This window comes from Oreochromis aureus, linkage group 8 (assembly GCF_013358895.1).
Source record: "Oreochromis aureus strain Israel breed Guangdong linkage group 8, ZZ_aureus, whole genome shotgun sequence".
Lineage (NCBI taxonomy): Eukaryota > Metazoa > Chordata > Actinopteri > Cichliformes > Cichlidae > Oreochromis > Oreochromis aureus.
In genome coordinates, this window is record NC_052949.1 from 6,871,023 (window position 1) to 6,894,513 (window position 23,491).

The 23,491-nt window shown below is 38.8% G+C and overlaps 1 protein-coding gene across 11 annotated transcripts in view; it reads right to left on the minus strand.

Moving 5' to 3' along the window:
* Window positions 1-23,491, minus strand: part of LOC116324051 (ankyrin-3-like) — a 177,820-nt gene that overhangs the window by 75,639 nt on the left and 78,690 nt on the right. For 8 of the 11 annotated variants that reach the window (XM_039616400.1, XM_039616397.1, XM_039616396.1 and 5 more), the window contains 6 exons: window positions 16,559-16,660; window positions 16,016-16,114; window positions 10,857-10,955; window positions 8,334-8,432; window positions 2,697-2,882; window positions 1,340-1,363 (listed from right to left, as the gene is read on the minus strand). In XM_039616400.1, coding sequence (XP_039472334.1) covers window positions 1,340-1,363; window positions 2,697-2,882; window positions 8,334-8,432; window positions 10,857-10,955; window positions 16,016-16,114; window positions 16,559-16,660 — 609 coding nt within the window. The remainder of the gene's footprint in view (window positions 1-1,339; window positions 1,364-2,696; window positions 2,883-8,333; window positions 8,433-10,856; window positions 10,956-16,015; window positions 16,115-16,558; window positions 16,661-23,491) is intronic. The other 3 variants (XM_039616402.1, XM_039616394.1, XM_039616403.1) reach the window with 1 other exon arrangement.

Here is a 23,491-nt window from a genome sequence, read left to right on the forward strand (position 1 = left end):
CAGTGGCCTCCGACATCCGCTAATGAAAGAAGTTTCTGAAGCACTCCACTAATCAAGCCCGTATGGTAGAGTTGCCAGACGGAAGGCACGCCACAGTAAAAGGCACAGGACTGGAGTTTGCCAAAAGGCATCTGAAAGACTCTCAGACCGTGAGAAAAGAAAATTCTCTGGTCTGGTGAAACCACAATCAAACTCTTTGATCTGCATGCCAAGCATCATGTCTGGAAGAAACCAGGCACCACTTATCACCTGGCCAATACCATTCCTACAGTGAAACATGGTGGTGGCAGCATCATGCTATTGGAATGTTTTCAGCAGCAGTAACTGTGAGACTAGTCAGGGTCAATTGGAAAGATGAATGCAGCAATGTACAGGGACATCCTTAATGATAACCTGCTTCATCTTTCAACAGTACAACGGCTGCAAGCACACAGCCAAGAACACAAAGGAGTGCCTTTGTGACCACTCTGTGAATGTCTGTGAGTGGCCTTGAAACTTGAACCAACACTAATGTCTCTGGAGAGATCTGAAACCAGCTATACATCGACGGCCCCCCATCAAATCTGATGGGTCTTGGGAGGTTCTGCAGAGAAGGATGAGAGAAATTGCCCCAAAACAGCCAAGATTGTACAGCAGCATCATACTCAAAAGACTTTGGATTGTAATTGCAATGTGCAGAAGTTTTTCTGTACCCTTCTCGAGAACTGTGTCACAATACAATCCTGTCTCGGAGGCAATTTCTTGGAATTTATGGCCTGGTTTGTGCTCAGACATGCACTGTCAACTATGGGATGTTACATAGACAGCGTTTTACTTTTAATAAATTTTGTAAGATTTTCAAGGAAGGTTTTTTTCATTTTGTCATTATGGACTATTGCGTGTAGATTTTTGAGGTGAAAAATGGATTTAATTCATTTTGGAATAAGGCTGTAACATGACAAAATGTGGACCAAGTGAAACGCTGTGAATCCTCCAGATGCACTGCGCTGCTGAATTTACAATGCTATAAACTATAGCAGCAAGCCACTGCATACACAGAAATAAAAAAAGTCAAAATGCCATGCAGGCTTAAAAAAATGGGCACATGGGTTCAGCAGCAAAAGCTTTCATGCCAGCATTTAGTGCTCATGCTAGCAGACAGAAGGCTTTGCAATGGTGACCATGAGTGAACAATGAAGAGAAGAGAAGAGAAGAGAAGAAAAGAGAAGAGAAGAGAAGAGAAGAGAAGAGAAGAGAAGAGAAGAGAAGAGAAGAGAAGAGAAGAAAAAAGAAGAGAAGAGAAGAGAAGAGAAGAAAAGAGAAGAGAAGAGAAGAGAAGAGAAGAGAAGAGAAGATGTACCTCTGTTGTTCTATTCACCATCATCTAGAAGGGAAAAGGGGGGATTTGTAAGAAAAAGGAACAAGTAGAGGGAGGAACAAAAGGAGGAGGAGAGAATGAGGTGGTTAGTGCACCACAACAAGAACAACTGCAACACCGACGTCATGGTTGCATCAAGCTGTAGGATGGGTTTGTGACAATGTGGCTGTAAACAATGAAAATAACCAAAAAGCAGTCACATAGAAGTACACAAAACTGGGGAATGGACTGCAACTCTCCCTTACAGTGTGTATTTGTTCTACAATGAGAATGGTCCTTGGGGTAAATGTAGCTGTATTGTTGTTTTTGATGATATTGTTTCTTGCCCTGAGTGCCTCTAAAAATCCAAAATATGATCACTTGCTCAATTTTTGTCCCACAGAAAACTCGTCTGGAACTTAAATGACTAATAGAACTATCAACACAGAACAACAGAAGGAACTTATAAATATTCATAGCCCAATGATACCCTGTGGGAATTATACACACACACCACAAGTATACAGGTGTATTGGGGTGAGGGTAGTCAAGGCCACAGTTTGAGGTGTACCCTTAATTAATCCAGAGAATCACATAATTCAAAATGTCTTACATATTAATGGAAGTTTTGAACGATTCTTTTGTTAGTAGACTATCCTTAGTTTTCATATAGATACTCTAAAAGCATCTTAGTCTTCAGCAAAAGACTCTTTTCTGCCCTATCCTATGATATGTAATATGAGATTGATGGTCGGTTCCATGCAAATAAAGTACAAATGACATTTTAACCCATGTTACATGTAAATATTTTTGATGTTTTGGGGTTTTATCCCATTACATTACATTTCAGTTATATCACTGGTTTTGAGATTGGGGTTTATTGTCATTAATATACAGAAATAATTTAATCTAATGTACATAATTCAATGTAGTTTGATATATGGACAGTTTATTGTTTTGTGAGACTTCAGTCACTAAATCTAAGACCGAAAGTTAAGGAAACAGAAAATGGGATTTTAAAAGACAAATGGTTCTGGTTCTGCATCACCAATGGAAATAAAGTCTTTAGACATGGTTGGAAAAAAAGAAATAGGTGTAATAGTTTGGAAATATCCTTATTCCCTCTCATGATTGAAGTAAAGTGAGAAGATGTAGCCCACCTTGATGTTTGTATGCTACGGTCAGCAGTTATCTAACCACCGCTTACCCTGGCAGGTACCTTCGTAAAGAAAGACGTAACAGGAATCGGACCCATAATACATGAAAGGTGTCATGGGACTATGAATGAGTAAGACCAGATCTCAGACACGATAAAACAGCAGGTCATTATGGGAAGTGTAGTCCAGCTCATAGCTCATACCTTAGACTCCACATCAGCATTGTGGTCGTTCTGGAGGAGGAGGGCGGCAGCCTTGGTGTCATCTTTACGTGCAGCGATGTGCAACGCTGGGAGGCGGACCTTCCCCTTGGTGTCATTTTCCAGTAAAAGGGAAACTACCTGGTCATGGCCCTGCTGCAGTGCAACCGCCAGCGGAGTGAAACCATCCTGCAAACCAGAAAAAGTCAACTGTAAGCTATAAATGTCACCTCAGACACAATAAAGAGAAGTGTTTTCCTAAAGTACGACACCCTTTAACAATAGCATGCAAACATACGGTATGATGGCAGTGAATACATGCTAATGTAAAGCTCATATTTTATTATGTAAAACCTCTTAGCTTGGCAAGCTAACAGTCGCTATTGCACTAGAAAATTATAATTAAGCCTGAAGGTTAATGTCCATAGTTTTTCAGATATTTGGGCAAAATCAGAAGCATTATAATAATAATGAAATAATAACAATGGTAAAATTGGTAGAAAAGAGCAAATGTCTTAAACATGGCTATCTTTAGAGGAACTTTTGAGAAACTCATCTGAGTTCAGGAACTGCTGCTCATACTACTAGGAAGTACTTTTGCTAGGAAGTACTTTTCTGCTCTCTTATTTCCCAACAGGTCACCACAGCAGACGGCTCTGCATATTCGATTCGGCACAGATTTTTTTTTTACTAAATACCTTTCCTGAAGGAATTCTCCCCTTTATCTGAGCTTGAGACCGTCACTAGGATTAAACTGGCTTGTAAACCCCTGACACTGGATTTGTGTCTCCACCCGGAATCAAACTGGGAATATTTCGCATGTAAGGCAAAAATGTGTTAACCACCAGCTGCTTCTATTTTTATTTTCTTTCTATTAAAAGTTGTAAAGTCCATGAAAGTCGGCAAAAATATCAGCCATATATATACTCATATATTTAAGTCTGGAAAAAAAAGTATTGGGTAAACCTACATATAAAGATATAAAGTATTAAAGCACACCAGGTCACCTTTTCCAAAGCTCACCTGATGTGATTTAAAGTCTTGCAGTGGGAACTAAACATGTTTTATACATGACTTTTTTTGGCTGCTGGTGCTTTAAATCATCAGCCAAAAAAATCGAATCAAACTCCTTTGAGGTGTCTGCCTGCTGTCCTTACAGCGTGGCCATCCTCTGTAAAATTGCATGATATAAATCAGAAGGGCTGTCGGCCTGTAAAGCAGATGAGAGGGACACAGGATCAGTGTGCCTCCAGAGTCATGTTAGTATTCTTTTCTCGTCCGAAGCACTGCAGTGTGGACGCCATCTGTAAATATGGGGCAAGAAGAGGAGTGTGCTTGTATCTCCTTCGGAGGTTTCAACACAACCTTAATCAGAGCTAAGAATCCTAAAATATCATCTTAATAATCACGGACACTCCTTTCCTCTTGACGTCTGCTGATAGTCACACTTTCAGAGATGGCATATGACACATTTGTAGCTGCTTCTAGCTGGTAAAGTGACAGCTGTTCGTGATTCAGCCACATCGCTTTTATAAGACAATGAGAGACTTAATCAAGTCGCCTTTGTTCTCTCAGAGCCTGAACTTTTATTTTCTTGCTGCTGTGAATGTGACTAATACTCTCAGTGTGAATTCAATTACACATTTTCACTTCAAGTTCATAATTTCAGATAACACACATTAAATCTGATGCCTGTCTACTGACGTCCAACACAGAAGAAGTATAAAATGACAGATTCTTATGTTGGCACTCACAGATTGCGCTCTATATTTAAAACATTTCGGCAGCTATCAAACTATTCATCCATTCAATCGGCAGCTGGCATGATTAAAAACCGAAAATCTTTTGTGGGTGGTGTTTTCACTGGTTCCTCCCTTTTGTGTTGGTCCCCCCATTAAGAAAATGCCTGATATTGTCATAGAAGACAGAGCTCCTTAGGAACTTGTTAAGAGCTAAATTAGGAAAGATACTAACTGTAGTAAGGCTGAGAAAGACACATGTTATGCATGTTAGAGTCAGAGTTGCAGTGAACAGTGGCTAACAGAATGCTACATAGCTAGCAAGCCTTAAAGGCAGATGGTTAACACCCAAACTGACAATAAAAACAGTTCATGTGAAGGAGATCTTTCAGGTTAACTCCTTTCTCGCATAAACATGTTTGTCTGATAAACATAAACATAACTATTTTAAACCAGAATGTCAATGACAATCATCTGCCACAGATGGCCCCGCCCCTCCCTTAGCCTGGTTCTGCTAGAGGTTTCTTCCTCTTAAAAGGGAGTTTTTCCTTCCCACTGTTGCTAAAGTGCTTGCTCATAGGGGATTGTCTGATTGATGTGGTTTCTCTGTATTATTGCAGGGTTTTTACTTTACAATATTAAGCGTCTTCAGGTGGCTGTTGTTGTGATTTGGTGCTATATAGATAAAAGTGAATTGAATTAAACTGAACTTTAATGTAGAAGAAAATGTGATTCTGAGTGAATTTGGACCCATTATATGATCATTGTGTGCAAGTTTCACTAAATTCTGAGCAATCTTCTAAGAACAGCGAGCCTTGTGTATCGTGGATAATTATTACGTCTTACGGTAGATTAAGGTTATCAGTCCTTCAGTGAGAAAAGCTAAAAAGTAGTTATGTATAAAATATGAGGTTATCATAAAATGACCCAACTGTTACTATAAAATAGCTTGGTTGCTGTTTTTTAAACTCGAGACATTAGTTGACATGGAGACACTGGCATTCACCTTTATAATTCAACAATATTTAAGTCCCTATGATCAAATTTACATACAGGGGCTGAACAAGTAAAGGGCAATCACATAACCATTCAGCAATTTAGGCATTTTAGTTTTAGATACTATAAGTGCTTTAGTAAGTTCAGTGTCTCACTTAAGAACAAACGGAAAGGAAATTTAACTGCTAATGGACACATACTAGGACACAGATAAGATGAGATTGAATACTGCCTAGAAACACAAAGACACACACACACACATATACATACTATATGTAGACACTGACTCATGCAGGCAATAAGATAAATGTAAGATGCTACTAGGAGAGCGTCTATGACTCATCAAAGGAAAGATTCCTTGCAAGGAAAACAATATACTCTGCATGTATGTGTGTCTTTGTGTGTTTATGTGTGTCTGTGTGCACACTTGTATGTTTATACAGGACACCAACTGTCTTGATAAAACCAACTCGGCATCACTACACACCCACACATCAAAGCCGAAACTCCCCCCTCAGAGATCCAACGCCGCTCACACAAATAATCAGTGAGGGCGAGAAACAAACACACCCTCGCCTGCACAGACACACACACACACACACACACATAGGCACGTGCATAAACAGGCTGACACACATTCATAATGTGATCCAAAAACATGTTTGCAAAACACACCCACCCATACACATACCCTTGGGCACACAAACACATTCAAATGCATAAATTTAGGCTTTGTAAGAATTTTAAAGGTCACAATCCATCCCTAAGCACTAGCTCCCGTTTCATCTGATTTAGGAATCAGGAAAAGAGAAAAAAATTAGTTTAATGTCCTAAAAATACTTTGGGACTCAAACAAAAGCATCAGCAGCTGCAAACAAAAAGGCAAAGACAGGGTTTTGATCTTTCTTTAAAAGCTTAAAAATGGAAAGTGACAGAGCACAATTTCCTTCTTACCAAAATAGCACCAGCCAGCTTCAACAATACAAAGCGAATTATTTAAAAAAATCAAGTTATTCTGATGGGTTATCAGCAAAGTTGCACACTAAATATAAAGAGATTTTGTAAAGCCCCTTATGAAGTGATGGCAAACAAGATGATTCTAATATGCTCAAAAATACGTCAAATATAGACAAATATTTTTAAAAAAGGCTTTGTTCTCTAATTAAATGCTTAAACATGAATTATTAAACGGCAAGAGTTGCTTCATAGATATATTTCCTCACATGAATAATTCACATTGGTCTCACCCCACTGGAGTAGTCGCGAAAAGGGTGAAAAGAGGAGAAGAGTGAGATGTGGTGGAATAAGAGGGCGAGCAGGAGGAGACGGAGGCAGACAAAAGAATGATGGAGGGCATGAAAAAGAAATGAGGAGGAAAGAAAAGGAAGAAAGACGAGGAGGAAAAATGAGGTGCCACGAAGGCCTGAGTGAAATGTCTCAGACACAGTTCTGTAAACACCACACTAATACTAATACTAATACGATAAAAGCAGCATCAAATGTGCATTTGCAGAACACATCAGCAGAACATAAAAGGCACCTCTCTAATTACCTTCAAACTAAAACTTTAAAGTATATTTTAAAAGGATGAGTCTGACTGATCTCACTTACAACATTGTCCGGGTATCTGAGACCTGGTATTTTTATCTTTGTGCACTTTGGAGCTTCATTGTTTCCTGTCCTGTCATTATTTTTCACTAGAGCACAACATGTGTATTAATCCCTATCTAAAAACTTTGATTTGCTCCTTTTAAAATAATGTTTGCTCAAATAACAGCTGTTTTACACATAATAAAAGCTGAAAAAAGAACTATATTTATGAGATGTTTCTGCATCATTAGCAGAAATTAAATGACCTGTTAGTGCAACATTTAAGGTACGGAAGCCAAAAACTAAATGGACTGCAAGTATAGAATAACATCATGACAGTATAACCTTTATGTGTTCTGCATACTGCTTCAGTTTACAATTTATTCTTTATGTCCGATCTGCCAAACACTTTTTCTTTGTGATCCACATACAGTAACTGTCTATGTATCGCTAGATGCTCATTTTATTCTACTCTTGACACATGGTGGACTGGATTGAGATACTTCAGGGATCTCCTGGCCCTCCTTTGCTCACGTGTGATCTAGAGTAACAACATAGCCAAAATTTATACTGATACAGATGCTTGTATTTAAATGATTCATACTCAGAATGAGTTCTTCTTGTTAACGCTCTGGGGTCTAAGTCGTCATTAGTGCTAACCTTACCCTAACCCTACATTTTGTATGAAAGGAAAATGAACTTGTTTGGAAGAAATTAAAAAGTTTTTTCATGTGTCAGTTAGAATGATTACGGATCAGAAACTGAAAGATGTGACTAAAATGAAAAACGATCGTCACACTTTACTCTTGCAGCGGTGGCAGTCGGCCGTCTGCTTTACTACTGCAGATGATGGATCGCTGTGTCACACTCACAGCGTAGCGTTTGGTCTCGCCTCTCATGCTTTTTCTCCTGTTAACGTCACTGGTTCCTCCTTCTGCTGGCAGCTGAAGACAGTCAAGGTCACTCTGAACGAACACATGCTGCTGCTGCTGCTCCCCTCTCTACCTCCTTCACTCTAATCACTCTGCCTCCTTACTCCCTCTAGGCAACAGATTAATCTCTGAAAAATAATTATTTTTTCTAACCCTAATAAACAGTGATCTCATATGTTACACCGGTCGTCTACTAAATGAGCTAGCGGGTGCAGGCACTAATCTAACATTTGAAACAAAGAAACCGATGGTCATAATGTTGCAGTGTAATTACAGAGGGGGTTGGTAAGGTGTTAGAGGATGTTATGGGTTTGTGAGCATGTGCAAACACATGTTAGGTTGTCTCTTTGTGCTTTTGTGTATGTGTGAGAGACTTCCTTTACCTCAGTGGCGATGCTCTGGCTGGAGCCATTGTCCAATAAGAACTGCACCACATCCAAGTGATTCTCCTGCGCTGCCATATACAGCGGAGTGAAGCCATTCTGCAGAGAAACAAAAGAAGAAATGATGCTGTTAATGTTTAAAGAATGACACATTCTAACAGATTCTCGATCTATGTGTCACAAGGATAGGGAATTTAAACATTAGAGGTAATTAATGAAACTTTACCAAGCCAAAAACAGCGCAAGGACACCGAAGCATGCTTTATTTTGTATATATCGATAAAGTGTTTGCTTGCTTGTAGAAAAAAATTACTTCTATTAGTACCAAATAATAGTGTCTCAGTTAAATTCCAGTTATATAAAATAATGACCCTTACAGAAAGATGGACATGGGTAGGATGTGACTGTCATTTCTCACCCCAAAGAAATTATCGTATATTGGAAAAAAATGAAATATGAATAAAATTCTGCATGTGGACTAAAAGACATTATGTAGACATCTATAACTTCTTTCTAAAGAAAAATATAGAACCTGTACAGTAAAACACATTTGACAAAATAAACTAAATAAAGTTACAATACAAATGATTAAAAAGACTAGTGTTAATGGACTAAAAACACAACAAATGTTGGTCTGACTGATATCAAGGAGTCAGGTGATAAGGTGATTAATCCTGTTAATATCTCTGCTTACATTTGTCAATGTGGGCAGTGCTGAAACATCAATAAGCGGTACTGCTTTTTGGCAATATTGGGTTTATAGGATTTCTGCATTAATGTGATAAAGCACCTTGATGTGTCAGGCGTGAAATTGACTGCAAAACAGGTTTTTATTCTATAAAAGGTTTCTTAATTTAATTTTCAGAAAACTTGATTGCCACACATTGCTATTATGCACTAAAACTATGATGACCCAATCATACTTGAAAGCAGGGAGATTATTTTACCCTGACTTCCACCACCCCACACAAATGTTATATTCCAGCAGCGTTATCATGGTGTACATACCGTCACCTCAACACATACCTCACACCTGATAAGAGTGTAGATAAAAGTCAATCTGGGGCTGAAGCTGACAAGTGTGTGTATGTGTTACCACACTAGATATAAGAAAACACATCTCCATAGCAACACAGGCATCCAAAAACCACTTCAGCATGCAAAAAAACTCCTCTTCATCCTCCTCTGCCATTCTTTGTAGTTATTCTGGTGTCACTGCACCAAATGCATTTCTCATTATACACAAAATTTAAAGGGGGCAAATTATGCGAAATCCGCTTTTTCATTCTTTTGAATCATAATTATAAGTCCCCGGTGTGTCTAGTGACCCAGAAAGTATAAGAGAAGAAGACCCCCTCCTGTCTCCATAAAGCATTTTTCAGAACAATCATTTTTATCCTTTATTGGACAGGGACAGTAAAGCATAGACAGAAAAGTAGAGAGCGACTAATGGGGATTAACATGGAGGAAATAGACTGGGTCATTTTTGAACCAAGGCCCCTGCAGCCTTTCAGCATGTGGGTTACCTGCTCAAAAATCTTAGCTATAGTGACACTCTGGTTTACAAGCCTCTTTTAATGTGAGAAGAGAATAAGCACCACCCATTACTGTTACACTGCTTGTTAGATTATTTTCATGTTACTCCATGAGAAGTGCTGAAATGCACTCTCTCATAATTACCAGCTAACAGCATAAACCTGAGGCTACAGTCCCACATAAACATACTGTCATACAAAACAAACTCTTTCTTTTAGTGTTTAAATAACACAAATTTGACTGCATAGTTAAAAACTAAAGCTTCACATTGCCCATTACTGCAATTCTACTGTGGAATCAAGTGTCAGTAGAAAAAGAGAGGACAAAATGCTGAAGTTCACACTGGGAAAAAGCACGTGGCACTGTGCAGATAACTAAAGATACTTTTTTAACGCAAGCATTGCAACTGCATTGTAATGACTAAATCTGGAACAGTGATGGACATTGGTGATGCACACTGGTAACTACTAGAATTTGCATTAAAATAAATTGACCTTCTCCTACTCTTCAAGTAAAATCGGAGATGGAAAGAAGTTCAGGTCAGCACTAAAGATTAAAGGTCATCAATACTAATGTCATTTTCTTCCTCTCATCAGCTCTAGCCAAAGCCTTCACAGTGACATCATTACAGTTGCTGTGGTGACAAGTCCACTGTGAGTGTGTGCGCATGCTGACTATCGAATGTGGGCTAAGCTGCACAGCAGAGTTGCTGACACAGCAAGCAAATACACACACACACACACACACACACACACACACACACACACACACACACACACACACACACACACACACACACACACACACACACACACACACACACACACACACACACACACACACACACACACACACACAAATGGACCCTGTATGTACACATTCTTCTGGATGAATGCACGAACTCAAACATCGTCTTCCAAAAGAGATGATTTCACTGTACAGCCTTGTGAGTTCATGTGTCTGTGTTTTCGGGAGGGGATGCCTTACCTGAGACTGAGCATTGACGTTGGCACCGTGGGTGACAAGCTCCTTCACCACCTCTGTCTGTCCAGCAAGAGAAGCTATGTGGAGGGCAGTGTTTCCTTTCTAAAGAATAGAAGCAAAACAAACATTTAAAATTTTAGGAAAACTTAGGAAGAATTATTTTTAGTTTTGTAAAGGCCTGGGCTATGTGGATGTTTCTGAGTCACACGGGAGAAATGTTTTGCATATTGCTCGTTTACAGCAGAGGTGCAAACTGCACACACATCTCTCTGGGGGAGTGCAGGAGAGTTAAAAGCAGCATGGATTGACTTGAGGCTATTTAAGCTATTAAAGCACTTTTACAGCTTCAGTGTCTGATTGCTGCAAATTGAGTGAAAAATATCACTTTTTATTAAAGTCCTATCTCAGTCAAACCTTAATATTTGGTGCAATATGATATCATTGTCTGACATCTGTAAATCATAAATTAGAATTCACAGGGAAGGAAAATTAATATAAGTTTGGGACTCTGCTGTATCAAAATGATTCAGAGACAGCTTTATGTACGTACTGTGTGTGTATATATGCAAACTGTGATTAGTGCTAATCTCACAAACTATAAATAAAATTAGGCTAACAAAATCATAATTGCATCTTGCAATATAATTTACATAATTTATAATATAAAGCTTGGAGAGAGCATATTCCCCCAAAACAGAAGACTGACAAACTAAATAAGTCTACAAATCAAAATCTGTTCATATCTGTTCATGAATGTCATTCATTTTTACTGTCTTTTGTTCTGTTGGCGAGCACAGATTAAAGGGCTGCCCACTGAATAAAAATGAGCACACAATCTGAATCCATTAGCTAGTCTGCTCATTGATGCTAAAAACTGATGCTAACTTCACTAGCATGCATTTTATTCTTTGTTTACTTTGACATTTAACACTAGTTAACTTATCTAGTACTAGAGCATCCTGATGTGTCCAGATCTGCTAACTATGACACGAGTCAAGTGCACTAGCCCAACAGTCAGGACACCAGCAGTTAGCCTATTAGCCTTAACTTGCAAGTATTGATACTTCATAACCAGTCAACTTGGTCTTGCGCTTTGTTACTGAAATAAACAGCATTTCCAGAGTAATGCTTTAGCTGTCCTTTTATAGGACTGTTGTTGTTGGTGATGCTACATTATTTATAAGTTGTTAGGCCCCTAACACAGTCTATGGTCACTGTCAGATACTGTACATTTAGAAACATAAACAGCTAAATTGTTGTCAGTAGCTAGCTAATTATAAGACTGCATCTTTTGCACTTCACATGAAGTTTTAACTGTGTGTAACCAAAAGAAGCTTTGCCTGTTTCCCCTTGTCCGTAGACTGAGCATATTCATATGCAGATATATACAGATTAAATACACATAACCATGAACAACACATATGCACATATTAGTTAAGGCTGAAAATTAAGCTTATACAGGGAGTGCAGAATTATTAGGCAAGTTGTATTTTTGAGGAATAATTTTATTATTGAACAACAACCATGTTCTCAATGAACCCAAAAAACTCATTAATATCAAAGCTGAATGTTTTTGGAAGTAGTTTTTAGTTTGTGTTTAGTTTTAGCTATTTTAGGGGGATATCTGTGTGTGCAGGTGACTATTACTGTGCATAATTATTAGGCAACTTAACAAAAAACAAATATATACCCATTTCAATTATTTATTTTTACCAGTGAAACCAATATAACATCTCCACATTCACAAATATACATTTCTGACATTCAAAAACAAAACAAAAACAAATCAGCGACCAATATAGCCACCTTTCTTTGCAAGGACACTCAAAAGCCTGCCATCCATGGATTCTGTCAGTGTTTTGATCTGTTCACCATCAACATTGCGTGCAGCAGCAACCACAGCCTCCCAGACACTGTTCAGAGAGGTGTACTGTTTTCCTCCTTGTAAATCTCACATTTGATGATGGACCACAGGTTCTCAATGGGGTTCAGATCAGGTGAACAAGGAGGCCATGTCATTAGTTTTTCTTCTTTTATACCCTTTCTTGCCAGCCACGCTGTGGAGTACTTGGACGCGTGTGATGGAGCGTTGTCCTGCATGAAAATCATGTTTTTCTTGAAGGATGCAGACTTCTTCCTGTACCACTGCTTGAAGAAGGTGTCTTCCAGAAACTGGCAGTAGGACTGGGAGTTGAGCTTGACTCCATCCTCAACCCGAAAAGGCCCCACAAGCTCATCTTTGATGATACCAGCCCAAACCAGTACTCCACCTCCACCTTGCTGGCGTCTGAGTGGGACTGGAGCTCTCTGCCCTTTACCAATCCAGCCACGGGCCCATCCATCTGGCCCATCAAGACTCACTCTCATTTCATCAGTCCATAAAACCTTAGAAAAATCAGTCTTGAGATATTTCTTGGCCCAGTCTTGACGTTTCAGCTTGTGTGTCTTGTTCAGTGGTGGTCGTCTTTCAGCCTTTCTTACCTTGGCCATGTCTCTGAGTATTGCACACCTTGTGCTTTTGGGCACTCCAGTGATGTTGCAGCTCTGAAATATGGCCAAACTGGTGGCAAGTGGCATCTTGGCAGCTGCACGCTTGACTTTTCTCAGTTCATGGGCAGTTATTTTGCGCCTTGGTTTTCCACACGCTTCTTGCGACCCTGTTGACTATTTTGAATGAAACGCTTGATTGTTCGATGATCACGCTTCAGAAGCTTTGCAATTTTAAGACTGCTGCATCCCTCTGCAAGATATCTCACTATTTTTGACTTTTCTGAGCCTGTCAAGTCCTTCTTTTGACCCATTTTGCCAAAGGAAAGGAAGCTGCCTAATAATTATGCACACCTGATATAGGGTGTTGATGTCATTAGACCACACCCCTTCTCATTACAGAGATGCACATCACCTAATATGCTTAATTGGTAGTAGGCTTTCGAGCCTATACAGCTTGGAGTAAGACAACATGCATGAAGAGGATGATGTGGACAAAATACTCATTTGCCTAATAATTCTGCACTCCCTGTAGCATCACTTCTGAACACCGGTTCAACTTGAATAACAGATACATACTGTGCAATGGGAAGATAAACATTCAAGAGTCACAGAAAGAGAAAAATATGGAAATACAAAGAAGAAAACTTGGCATACTGAAAAGACCAGTAGAGCTAGTCTGATATGCACATTACTCGTACTGCAGCTCTAAAGGATGCACCTGTTATATGTGTGTCAGCCATAGCAAGCAGCAGCTGTCGCCATGCTGTCATTCTTACTGCCACTAAACCCTCTGCACATACACCTCACTTCGTTCCTCACATGCTTCACCTCTTCCTCCTACTGCTCCTGAATCCAGTTTAGAACAAGATACAACGGTTTGATTCTGACATTAATTTGGGATTCTTCAAGTTTTCATGGCTCATTTGGGGAGCCATTGTATGAGTGAGGGATACACATCAGACACCTTTAAACTGCTTTTGTAACACGTCTGTTCAGAGAATGCCTGTTATTGGTCATTTTCTGACTGGTTTTATAGCATTCCTTGACATAGTTGTTTTTGCTAATGTTGTAGTTTTAGTTTGCTATTCAAGCTAAAATTGAATAGAAGTGCTCCCTCCATCACAGCATAACATAAATTGTGACTGAATGAAATGTACAGTAGTTTATTCTTTCCTTGGCTCACTTATGTCGCACATAAAACACTTTAAAAACTTGCATAATTACTATATAAGCACATATTAAAACCAGAATTTGTCCTCTTCTGGAAGGATTCAGGTTACAGTCCCAGAGAACTATTGATATATTACAATGTCCACACCTGCAGGGTTACAAAGGCCTCTCCTTTCTTCTCTTGTTCTTGTGTTTTTTCTGCCCTGTGCAATTAAATGTCACCTGTATATGCAGCTGGACAATAATGGATTATCAGCTTTGGAAAGTTACAGATAATGGAGTTTCCTAAGGTATCTGACCTTCTGGAAACATTTCTGACAGATATTCTAGTTAGAAAGTTGACTTTTCAAAGATTAAAACAGAACAGTCACACAAAAATCCCATGTGAGAAACCAAGTTAGGTTTCTGGCACTGTGCCTGTCGTGTTTTATGTGAATAACTACTTGCAGCACTGTGAAGTTCTTACTGGAGAGGCTGTCTGCAAATGTGCACTATTATGTTTTAATATCAGATCTGCCTTTTCTATAAAGGTATGAAAAACTAGCATGAAAAGGGGAAGCTCGGGTGGAGGTGGGTTGCACAGCAGCTCGCAGGGGCAACAGTAACTGCTGATAGGCTAAAATTACTTAATTTGCAATTGGATTTACAAAAGAGTTTTAGCTGATCAGATCACGTTGTCAGCTGGTGTAGCAGGGTAGCTCGACTTCAGTTTGTTTGTTTCACCTGTTAAGCTGCTTTTTGCAATTTTGTTTATTAATTGTTGAGCTGTTTTTACATCTGCCTTTTCACTCACTTCCAGCATGCTCAGATAGTATTAATCAGTCATTATCAAGCGTAACCAAATGCTTACACATTTATACCCAGTATTTTGGAGTTTTCATGCACGCAGATGTGTTACAGAAGGGTTTGAGGGACTCCATCAACTATCTTGAACAATATAATGAAAAATCTGACAAAGTAAACTAATAGTGCATGGCACAAGGGCACAAATAGCATCAGCTGCAAGTCTCTGGTGTTAATACCACAACTGTGTATTAGTATTTTTAAAAACATTATAGTAACCAGACTGCTGCAGTGCTGGGAAACATCTGTAAGAATTGTGAATTACTACCTACGTAATTACTCCCACTAACCTGGTTTAGTGTGGTGATGTCAGCATCATGGCAGAAAATCCAATCATCATGAATTTAATCGCCTTTCTTCTAATGAATAAATTTAATGCAGTGAAGCATTTCACTGTCAAACACTTTACATACACTACCAGACCAACAAGCCCTATGTGGTGAAATACCGGAATGTCCGCGACGGGACTTCTACTAAATCAGTACTTGACCTCTCTGCTTACATGCAGCCATTCATCTCCTCTCCTGCTGCTTAATCAATGTGACTTTGGGAAGGTGCAGACTCAGCAAACCTTGTGTGTGTGTGTCTGTGAATTCATGCATGCACAGTGTGCCTGTGTGAGTGATTGTGTGTTTATGCGACTCCTGGGTGGCACACACCTTAGTAGCAGCATCCACATTGGCACCCTGCTTGATGAGCTCAGCCACCACTTCCACATGGCCCTCCTTCGAGGCCAGATGGAGAGCATTGAGGCCATTCTGGAGAGAAAGAAAAGAGAGGAAGAGGAATGGAGATTAAATTAAAATAATCTTTATTGTTTTGTTTTTTCCCTGCAAATCTGGTCTCTATTGAGACTAACATACAACATATAAACTCTTTATGTGTGATTTTGAATCCAAACCATTTGGTATACTTGAACTAATTTAGTTTAGTTCCTGTAAGTCGTGCATTTAGGGACTGTAACACAACAAACCATAAGCTGAATTGGTGACCATGCAGGCATGGCAACAGTCTTAGGTTGTGCCTGCTTCACAAATTATTTAAATAACTAGAAGAGCCATTCCTACAATTTAAAGCTGAGTTTGGTTTCAGGGATAAAAAGACTGTGGATACATGGTTTGAGATGTTTATATGGTGATTTGGAAAAGAGAAATTTTACTTTAAAAAACTCTACAATGGTGCAGTCTTATTAGCAAGCTTACCTGATTGCAAATATTAATGTCGACCCCATTTTTCAGGTAATCCAACGCTTTCTCAAGGTTGCCAGCCCGAGCAGCCCGCAGATAACAAGCGTTTACGTCTGTCTGCAGGAAAACAGAGACAGGAGAAAATGATTATTATCCTAAACATACAATGTATTACAGTGAGCTGAACAAAAGACACATACAGGACATCAGGGAAGAAAAAAAAAACTGTGTAAATGAATGCATAAACAATTAGAATCTTCAAATGCTGCTAAAATAAACCTTTTCTATGTAAAATTTATTATCCTAAAACAGCAGTAATATTTAATGTTTGAAGCTTATTTTAGACTATTTAATACTTTGGAAATGTGTTGAGAAAAACAACTTTGAGGCTATTATTTTTGTGTCACAGCTTACTTATGAATCCTTGCAACAGGAGATAAGTTGAGTAAATCCCCCAAAGCGTGTATGTTATTAGCCAAAATGAATAGATTAGAATGTGTGTGGTAAACCCTTTGAGAGCTCAAAGAAGCTGAATAAGAGCCAAAATAGGAAAACATTTATAAAAGTGGGTCTGAGAGAAATAAAGTGGTCTTCAACATGCCTGCTGGGTTAAACTCCCTAAAACCCAGAAAAGAAAAAACAGCCTGCCAAATCCAAGCCAACAACCACAGGATTTATTCTGCTTGATACATTTTTTCAAGTTTGATTGGTGCCAGCATGAGACATTTTATTACAGATTCAATGACACATCTGGATTAAGCTAAACATCAAACTGCACTGAGTTAACTGAATTTGACAACCCTGACTAAAAATTAAATATGTAGAAGTAACTTATTTATCATTATACTTGCAAGAAGATATTTTTGCATTTGCATCTTAAGAACTTTAACTTGCTATCCTGTTATGACTGATATTCTATTAAGGCACATTTCAGGAAACTAATCAATGTAACTAAATAAAGAATGAATAACATTTGATCACAATCAGATGAAGTAGAAGTACTTTGTCACTAATGCAGCCTTTCTTATGGGAAGCATTGTGTCACAAACAAGCACAGTGATACCTGTGCAACTTTAGGAACAAAAGACACCACATTATTAAGACTAAAGCTCATTATTTTCATTTACACTCATCTGCTGGTGTGCTTGCAACGCTCTGCAGTGAGGTAATAAGTCTTGAATGCAGGAAGAAGAGAAGATCAGTACCAAATTAATCTATAAATGCATTGTCAGCACTATGAAAATGAGAAAAATGGCATGTCTAAATTGGAAGAATATTATATTTTAGCATAATGAGCATGCTAGATAGTATTACAGCCTATTGCATTTTGTTTTACAGAAGTATTAATCTTCTGTTTACTAATATTGCTATCAAGCAGCCCTATCACAGTTGTTGGCATCTATAAAACTACAACATGTAGCAACGTTTGTGAGAAGATGCACATCAGGCTTTAGCACAGATTTAACACTATGCTAGTTATATTAATATTTAAGTATGGAGGAAAAAGTCAGTGCAAGTCAAAATTAAAGCTTTAGTACAAAATGATCACATCCATCTTATTAACAAATAAAAAACAAATATTTCTTAAAGCTCACTAGACACGGGACTGACTACTGAGCTACAGAGGATAACTACTGGGAGCATCCAAAATTATTGTTTTTGAAAAGTAAAGTGTAATTTTTTTTGCAAAGAGAGTATAATTATGCCAAACACACACAGTCAACCCTAACATCTACTGCGAGCACCCCTGATGACTAACTGTGTCTCCAAGGGGAGCAGCAGCAGCAGCTGAAGAGCTATTTGCAGTTAACCTGTCACAGCTGCAAACATGTGTCATTATCAAGCTGAGCTGAGGATTCTGAAAGAGGGAAGTGAATATATTGTATGTGCACATCTGTCCCTGTGTGCCAGGATTTCAGGGTGTGGCCCATGTAGGCAGAGCAGAAACAGGCTGAATTTGAGCGCGCTGTGACAGCAGAAAGGTTGAAAAGATGGCACATAGTCAGTGTGTGTGTGTGTGTGTGTGTGTGTGTGTGTGTGTGTGTGTGTGTGTGTGTATCTGATTTCATGATTGCAGTGCTGTGATTCTTCAGCCTACCGCACCCATGTAGTTGAATGGATGCCCACACAGTGCACAGGATAGGGACTCTCAAATTACTGTTTGCTCATGAGCCCATTAACCTGCAGTATTCTCAACAAAGTAGATGAAAGGATTTAAAGTTAACATCATGCAGATCCTATCATTCCAGGAGATTATCTCAATTTCACATCTGGGATCATTCACAAACCCATTTTCACATAGTGTTTGATACAGAATTCACTTCATTAAAGACAATTTAATTCACTAACATACAATTACTTTCAAGCATCACTGAGAATGGTACCAGAAGAATTTGTTTACCATGACATGGATGATGGCAAATGCTAAACTGTAGCTTTAAAGTAGATAAAAAAAAAGAGAAGAGTGAGATTTCTTAAAATTTCCCTTCTCCTTATGCACCTCCTCCAGCTGTTCTGGCTAGGTGATCCCAAGCTAGCCAAGAGGCACAATGTGTGTGTCCGGGGTAGAATACCTCAGCTAGGAGGTGTCCAGGAGGGATACTAATCAGATGCACAAATCACTTCAGCGTGCTTCTTTCCTTTTTACTTTGATTTTTGGAGGAACGGTGGCTCTACTCTGAGTGACGACAACATAACTGAACTCACTGAGCTCTAAGACTGAGCCCAGACAGCCTTTAGAGGAAACTAATTTCTGCCACTTGTATTTCTGATCCTATTCTTTCAGTCACTACACACAGCTGATGGCCATACATAAAAGCAAAAACACAGCTAAACCAGAATATCAACAGCTTTGCTGAACACTTGGCTATGCTTTCACCACAACGGTACATCAACTCCACCCTTTCTACACTCATCAACAAAACCTCCAAATACTTGAACAACACAGCTACATTCCCTGCTAAATGCTATGCTGTGCTCACCAGCTAGTCTCCAGCTACATTTCTCTGTCATGGAGCAGGAAATGCAGCAGCTGCCTGCTATCACAAAAGACCAGTAACAATGAACTGAAGCAGCAAAGCTGAAATTCACTTTGAATCAAGTTACGTCTTTCAACTTTGCCTTTGATGTATTGTTCTTGTAAAAATACAGATTATAGCAGCTTTAATGTTTTCATTAAAAGCATAATTGAACTGAATGAACTGGGCTTTAAACTGCATTGTGTATTTCACAATCAGTGTTTGTGCAATGTAAAAATCTCTACAGTGATACGAACAATCAAGTCAAGCTCATTGCACCATGAGCTGTGTTATTTGGTGAGGTCATTTCCCACTCAGTGAATGGATCTTATGTAAGGTCATCATCACATATACGCAAACACACAGGAGAGCTTACTGGATGTCAAACACGGGAGTTTCCTGGATGACTGAAACTGCAAGTAACCTCTCTAATAGAATTAAACATTACATTTAGTGAAAGTACTGCATTGCAGCTTTTGTAAAGGTTATGGATTCTTGTCATTATTTAGACCTCTATGCAGGATCACTGCATACTTTTTTGCCTGGCCTTGTTGTAACATGTAACTCAACCTGAAACAAAATAGAAACCACATCAATAACACTGATCTAGTAAACTGTCCCAACTAATATAAAACACTCTAAGACCATCCTGTTTGCCAGAGTTGGTCAGTTTATATCAACAACAGTGCAAATGTAAAAAAGAAAAATATAATAGCATCCCCATATAATTTTTGTAAAATGAAAAGATATTTTCTTCTCTCTATGAGGGAATCATGCAGAAATTGTCCCAATAGTTTGGATGTTTAAACAAAAAGTATAATCTTTAATCCAAAGAATAAAAACAACATGTGACAGAGAAAATTGCAACACAGTTTAATGTTTACTACAAGTAAATGCATGCAAAAACATTTCTTAGTAATCAAATACACTTGCATATTTCAAAATAAAATATTTACTAAGAGTTCTTTCTGTCAGTCTGGAAACAGTGTGCCGTGGAGATTTTTAAAACCCAGAGACGGGTTGTAAGGCCTGGTGCCAAGCCTTTCAAATTTAATGTGGGGGCAGCCTGGGCTGCTTATAATTCAGGGCATTATCAGAGTTCCAGTTCAAAGCGGCATCCTCTGGAAAAGTACTCTGGTCAAAGAGCAGCACAAGTCCAGCTCAGGACTTCCCAGTTTGGTCAGGTTGACATCAGCTGATACACAGCACACGACACTGAAAATAACCACGTCACTGCTGTGATTGTCTGCTGCAGGGCAGCTAATCAAGATGAAGACAGAAGCAAAAACATTTTTTATATAATCTTTAAATATTTTCATAGCTTTTATTTGAGATGTTCATTAAAAGAAACCCTTATTTTCTGCCTCTCTTACCAACACAAATGCACAGCTAGACCAAAGCTCTGAATAAACACAGAGCGTGTTTGACATTAACCTGTGCTAGAGAGAGATCCTTTTTATCCGTGTATGAACATGTGTTGGAAAGAAAACAATGCAGTTTGAGCTCCAGAATACATTCATTTACACTTATTTACTCTGGAGAAATTTAAGTACATTTTCAAAGACCGAGAGAAAATCTGTTTTTGACTATTTAATTGTTATATTTTTACTAAACACACTTGTGCTTGTTGAAAACCCAGTTGCATACTGTATACTGAAAATACCCAATATAACAAATTAAGACCCGTGTCTACATTTCTATCTACGCCCACAAAATATTTGCTTTCTTTTTTTGGCCAGGATGCTTGAAGAAGATGTTTTCTGTTCTTACTGAGAGTTTTACCTAGTTAAATTAAGGATATCTATTTAACAAAGTAAAGTGCTGCAACTTAAACTTACATGTTTTGTTCTTTGCTTTACACCCAGACATGGATTAAACGTAATCCTAGCCCATATTTTTCCACCGAATCAAATCTAGGGCTACAGAGAATGGTCCAAAAAAGGGAACATATTCAGTGAGCAGCAGTTCTCTGGGTGAAAATGTCTTGTTGGTGTGAGTGGTTAGAGGAGAATAGCCAGACAGCTGATGAGCTGATACGAAAGCACCTCAAATAACCACTCATTGTAACTAAGCTATGCAGAAAAGCATCTCTGAACGCACAAGTTGAACCTTGAAGCAGATAGCTCAAAGCGGAAGAATAGCACACCTGTCAGCTAAGAACAGGAAACACCTGCTCAACAAAACGTTGCCTGCCTTGTATCAATGGTTAAGTCTGATGATGTAGGCCACGGGCAACATGAGTATTAAATCTGACCACAGTGCACACATCTTCTGATGGAAAACATTCCACGTCACAAAGCTCAACTGACTGTGTGATGCTATCACGTCAATATGGTTCACAATATGTGAGGATCTGCTTGTTGAATCTATGCCACAAATAATTAAGGCAGTTCTGAAGGCAAAGGGGAGTTCATTCTGATATAAGCATGGTGTGCTCAACAAAGTGACCGGAGAGGTTACGTGCACTCAGGAATGTCTGCCCACGAAGGCCGTTCAGCTACAATAATACAACCAAGAATCATGTTTTCCTTTTCGAATGAAAGTTGATGTCTACAAGTTCCTGTCACACACTTCCAATAAATTTGTTATCATCGCTCTCAGGTTGCTCCGCTCTGATACTGTGCCAACCTGGCTGGTGTGAGCCAACGCAGTTGTCACTTTTATCACAATATTTCTGTCTACAGTGGAGCTGAAAAATCTATTTGGTTATTTATTTGTCTTTTCAGACCTTACAGAAAACTGGGTTTCCTGTAAGGTCTCTTGGAACAACAAAAAGAAAATCAATTTGAAGACAGCTATTCAAGCCTCTTGGTCTCATTAATACATTTTGTATAACAACCAAATGGTTGGTCAGTGAAAATAATAATAATTAGTCAGACAACAGACATGTAATTAAAAATAATTATGTGCAAAATCTACCTTGTTACAGAATAACTTTGCAAATTTTATTGTGTAAAAGTTCCACTTAGTTTGCCATCTAGTTTGTAGGACGTCAGCCTAGTAGGATTGTAACAACATGAGCGCAACTATAAAGGCTTCAAACTCAAAAACTTTGTTTACCCCAAAGCTCATGTTGTAAGTTGCCATGTGAGTGGAGACCTGCTCAGCTTTTTGCTAAGTGTCATTCGAGTGCAACTTTATTTATCCGTGAAAGAGATATGCAAAGAATGCTTCTGTCGCTCTTTTTCCACAACACGCCACTTCACACTCATACAGTTACACACATTCCAACATGAGAGCTGCCCCCTGACGCCGAGGGACGAGAGTGAGAGTTAGTCATACATATCACCAGCTAGCTTTTGTGTAGAAGCTAATTTTATAGACACACTTTTAAAACTTGAACAGTACTCTGCTAACTCCAGAGGGCATTAAGGTTGACACCCTCCCACTTGTGTTTTTACCAGGTTACATATTATGTGACCCCACTTTAACTACTGTTAAACTACTGCTTGGCTACAGTAAGACAGAAAATGCTGCATAGAGTATATCACATATCAGCAGGTTACTGAAGACTTAACAGTGTTTAAGCTGCCTTTCTACCTCACTAAACACAGCTGAATGAAAGCGACATCAATAATGAATTAAAGCACCAATCTTCACCATTCTTGTTGTTTTTAGCTTCCTTTTTTTGCTCTTTTGTTTTCTTTTTTCTACAAACAATACAGAGCATGCGCCACTATCCAAGGTCAGGTACTTCCATTCATATCAGTCTGTAACATGAAACTGTATCCACTGGAAATCGTATGTATAGACTTATAAAAACACAATAAAGAGGACTTTATATATGTGCAATCACAGTTAAGCAGTTAAGATTGCAACAAGACACACAGGAGTGCATACACACACACACACACCACACATCCATTCACACACACGCACTGCAGCAGAGTGGTGCAGCAGAGTTATCACTGCGACCCATCCCATCAACAGC